At 40.2% G+C, this 3,947-nt stretch overlaps 1 protein-coding gene across 1 annotated transcript; it reads right to left on the bottom strand.

Annotated features, from left to right (window-relative positions):
- Nucleotides 1-913: 913 nt before the first annotated feature.
- Nucleotides 914-2,040, bottom strand: LOC127746605 (uncharacterized). Its single transcript, XM_052260466.1, has 2 exons — nt 1,657-2,040; nt 914-967 (listed from the first exon to the last, which is right to left on the bottom strand). The coding sequence occupies exons 1-2, from the start codon at nt 2,038-2,040 to the stop codon at nt 914-916; spliced, it is 438 nt and encodes a 145-aa protein (XP_052116426.1).
- Nucleotides 2,041-3,947: the final 1,907 nt, after the last annotated feature.

Raw genomic sequence — 3,947 nt, 5'->3', positions numbered from 1 at the left:
CGTACGCGTGGGCATACGTTCTTTAAAAAAAAAAAAGGCAGATGCAGTAGCAAAGTTGCAATAGCAGGGAAGCAAAGCTGCTAAAACAGAACAGTTTATGGGTGCAACTTTCAAATTCCGATAACTTTTTTGATTTACAATATTTTTCACCCGTTCTTCGAGTGGCATAAACATCACGAATCCAATTTTCATTTTAAAACAAGTTGAAAACAAATTGAGGATCCGAAAGCTAAGTTATGCCTCGCCGAAATTCGGCCAAAAACCAACCTTTGCAAAAATACCCAAACCTCAATTTTTAATAAAAAAACTCCATTCCATTCTTTGTTAAATTTTCCAAACCCAACACCATATACCAATAACAAAACTCGCCACAACTTTACACCATTTATCAACTACCATTCAATAACACTAAACAATTTCATTTCTCAACAATTCCATCAAGCTTTCATTCAATGTTATTGTAAATGTATAATCAACCAATCAACCACATTTCTTACCAACATCAACATAAATAATAATCTCTACCACATATTCAAATCACTAATTATCCAACAAGAACTAACCAAATATATTCATCAACAAATTCCTAAATATTCAATATACACTTGCATTCTAACTTATACTATAGTCATCTAGCCTAAGTTTTCACAGAACATTATATATTAAATACAAGAACCTAAACCATACCTTGGCCGATTTCTATGTAGCAACCAAAGAAATTTATTTAAAACCAAGGCAGCCCCTCAAAACTCAATAAACTCTAGGCTCAGCTTCCTCCAAGTTCCAATATTCACAATTTCAAGATCCAATTATTTATTTTCAACCTAATACACATTTATAACACATATATATCCAATTTAATACTCAAAGCTCAAATTCAAAGAAATTGAAATGGAATTACGGTATCCTCACCTTACCCAAACTTCACATAAGCATGAGTGAACGTTTTCCTCAAGCTAATTGGATCCTAAAACATCAAAGAGTAAAGAAATTCAATACCCGTACCATACTTTCAAGAATTGGGGGAAAGGAGTGGCTGGGAGTATTTAATGACTTACCTATAAAATTGTTCCGATAAAAACATAGAGTTCGACGTAGTGGATGCGTGGCCGCGGCGATTGAAGCTCGGAGGAGAAGTTACGGGATTTGGAAACTAGCGTAAGGGTTCGGGAGTGTTTCTTTTCTTCTTGGAGCTTCAGCTGCGTTTTCGCTGGAATGAGGGAGAAGAAAGGCTTGGGTTCATTTAATAGGTTGGTCTGGTTGGACCGACGGCCCGATTTGGGCCCGGTTCAATCGGTTTGGCCCGTTCGTTCCAATCTTGGACCGTTTTCTTCGAAATTAGTGTCAAAATTCTCGTTTCGATGAGCTCTATCCTAATTTAATAGTATTTTTTGCCTTTCTAATCTTCTTTATTAAAAACTAATTTATTGACTAATTATCTACTAATTTAACGGGGTTTACATCCCACCCACCTAACAAAGAATTTTGTCCTCAAAATTCGAATTTAGTTACCTGAAAAGAGATGCGGGCAGTCCTTCCGCATATCTAATTCAAGTTCCCAAGTGTTTTCCTCAATACCAGCTCAAATTCAAGCTACTTTAACCAATGATACTTCCTTCCCGCGCAATTATTTAACACTAGTTTGTTAATTCTCACCGGAATTACTGGAAGTGTTAGATCTTCTCTTACTTGAATCGGTTCTAGTTTCAGAACATGACTTGCGTTAGGAGTATACTTCTGAAGCTGTGATACATGAAACACGTCGTGTAAGTTCGAAAAATACGGCAGTAAGGCAATTCTATAAGCCACTTGCCCAATTCTTTTTAGGATCTCAAACGGCCCAATATACCGGGGATTCAGTTTCTTAGTTTTAATAGCTCTTCCTACTCTAGTGGTTGGTGTAACTTTTAGAAAGACATGCTCCCCTTCTTTAAATTCCAAAGGCTTCCGCCTTTGATCAGCATAGCTCTTCTGACGGCTTTGGGCTATAAGTATTCGACTACGAATCTTCTTTATCTGTTCAGTAGTTTCAGCTATCATCTCAGGCCCTAACAAACTTCTTTCTCTAGTTTCATACTAACATAGCGGAGACTGACATTTCCTGCCATACAGAGCCTCATACGGAGCCATTCCGATGCTCGCATGGTAGCTATTGTTATAAGCAAATTCCACTAACAGCATATACCGATCCCAGCTTGCCGGCTGGTCCAAAACACAAGCCCTTAGCATATCCTCCAAGGTCTGAATAGTTCTCTCTGACTGACCATCTGTCTGAGGGTGATACGCAGTACTCAAACTTAACTGAGTCCCAAATGCACGCTGAAAAGCTCCCCAAAACCTTGATGTGAAATGAAGATCTCTGTCAAATTTAATGGTAGAAGGCACGCCGTGCAACCTGACAATCTCTTTGATGTACATTCGGGCCAATTCTTCCATTGTGCAACTTATTCGGATGGGGAGAAAGCGAGCTGATTTTGTCAGTCGATCCACAACCACCCAAATAACGTCACAACCAGACCGGGTTCTAGGCAAACCTATCACAAAGACTTTTGACTCAAAGCGTCTGCCACAATGTTCGCTTTTCCTGGATGATAATTCAATTCAAAATCATAATTCTTCAAAAGCTCCATCCACCTCCTTTGACGCATATTCAACTCTTTCTGCTAAAAAAGATAATTCAAACTATTATGGTATGAGAAAACATAAAACTTAATGCCATAGAGATAGTTCTTCTAGATCTTTAAAGCAAACACAATAGCAGCAAGTTCTAAATCATGTGTCGGATAGTTCATCTTATGTGGCCTTAATTGCCGTGAGGCATACGCTACAACATTCTGGTGCTGCATCAGAACTCACCCTAAACCCTTTAATGATGCATCACAGTACACTTCACATGGTTCACTTGGTTCAGGCAATACTAATCCAGGTGCAGTAGTCAACATGTGCTTTAATGTTTGAAAACTCTCCTCACACTACGGAGTATAGACAAAAGGTAAGGCGAGCTGCGAAAATCCCTTAATGAATATCCGATAATACCCCTCCAAACCTAGGAAACTCCTGATCTCTGTCACTGAAGTTGGTCGCTCCCAATTCATTACTGCTTCCACCTTAGCAGGATCCACGACTATTCCCTGCTTACTCACCACGTGAACGAGAAACTTCACCTCACTCTTCCAGAACTCGTATTTAGATATCTTAGCATATAACTTCCTGTCCCTCAGAATTTGTAGCACCATTCGCAAGTGATCAGGATGCTTCTCTTCAGTCTTAGAGTAAACAAGAATATCATTAATGAAGACAATAACAAACTTGTCCAGATGGGCAGGGCGGGGTCGGGTTCAGGATAAACCCGCCCCTACCCGCCCCGGAGTACATATATTTATATATACACAATTTAATGTTTTAGGGTTCCTTATCCTCACAGCCACTGAGCCACTATCTTCATACTCATTTACGTGTCCCTTCAGCCCCAACCCTAGCAGAGAAGAGCGAAGGAAAGTCACTTCCTCTTCTCCCCAGACCCCAATGAACCTCAGATCTAGCAGAGAAGAGCGAAGGAAAGCCACTTTCTCTTCTCCCCAGACCTCAGTGAACCTCATATCTGGTCACCTTCACAGCTTCATTGCGCTGTCGAGTCTTCCGTCGAGCTTGTCGCCATTGCTGCGCTGCTGTCTTACTGAGCCGAGTCGCTGCCACTGCGGTGTTGTCCTGTTGACCTTCTTTGCTGCGCTACCGAAGCTACTGAGTACTGAACCAGTGAACCCCTCTTTCTCACCGTCTTCCTCCAACACGTAAGTTTCCCTGTCTCTGTGCTTCCCTCTTAGATAATATTTTTTCAGGGCTCTTAAATGTCCATATCCTGCTTCTTGGTTATAAAAATGTGAAGTTAGAAACATTGGCATCAAGGTATCTATTAGGCTACTGATATGGTGATTTCTTTTATTTAG

The sequence above is a fragment of the Arachis duranensis genome, chromosome 4 (assembly GCF_000817695.3).
Source record: "Arachis duranensis cultivar V14167 chromosome 4, aradu.V14167.gnm2.J7QH, whole genome shotgun sequence".
NCBI lineage: Eukaryota > Viridiplantae > Streptophyta > Magnoliopsida > Fabales > Fabaceae > Arachis > Arachis duranensis.
This window is presented reverse-complemented; position numbering and strand designations above follow the sequence as displayed.

Coding starts and splice junctions, on each gene's coding strand:
- LOC127746605 (XM_052260466.1), bottom strand. CDS start 2,040: ATGATAGCTGAAACTACTGAACAGATAAAGAAGATTCGTAGTCGAATA. Junction 968..1,656: donor TAACACTTCCAGTAATTCCG/GTGAGAATTAAC, acceptor TTGATGTTTTAG/GATCCAATTAGCTTGAGGAA.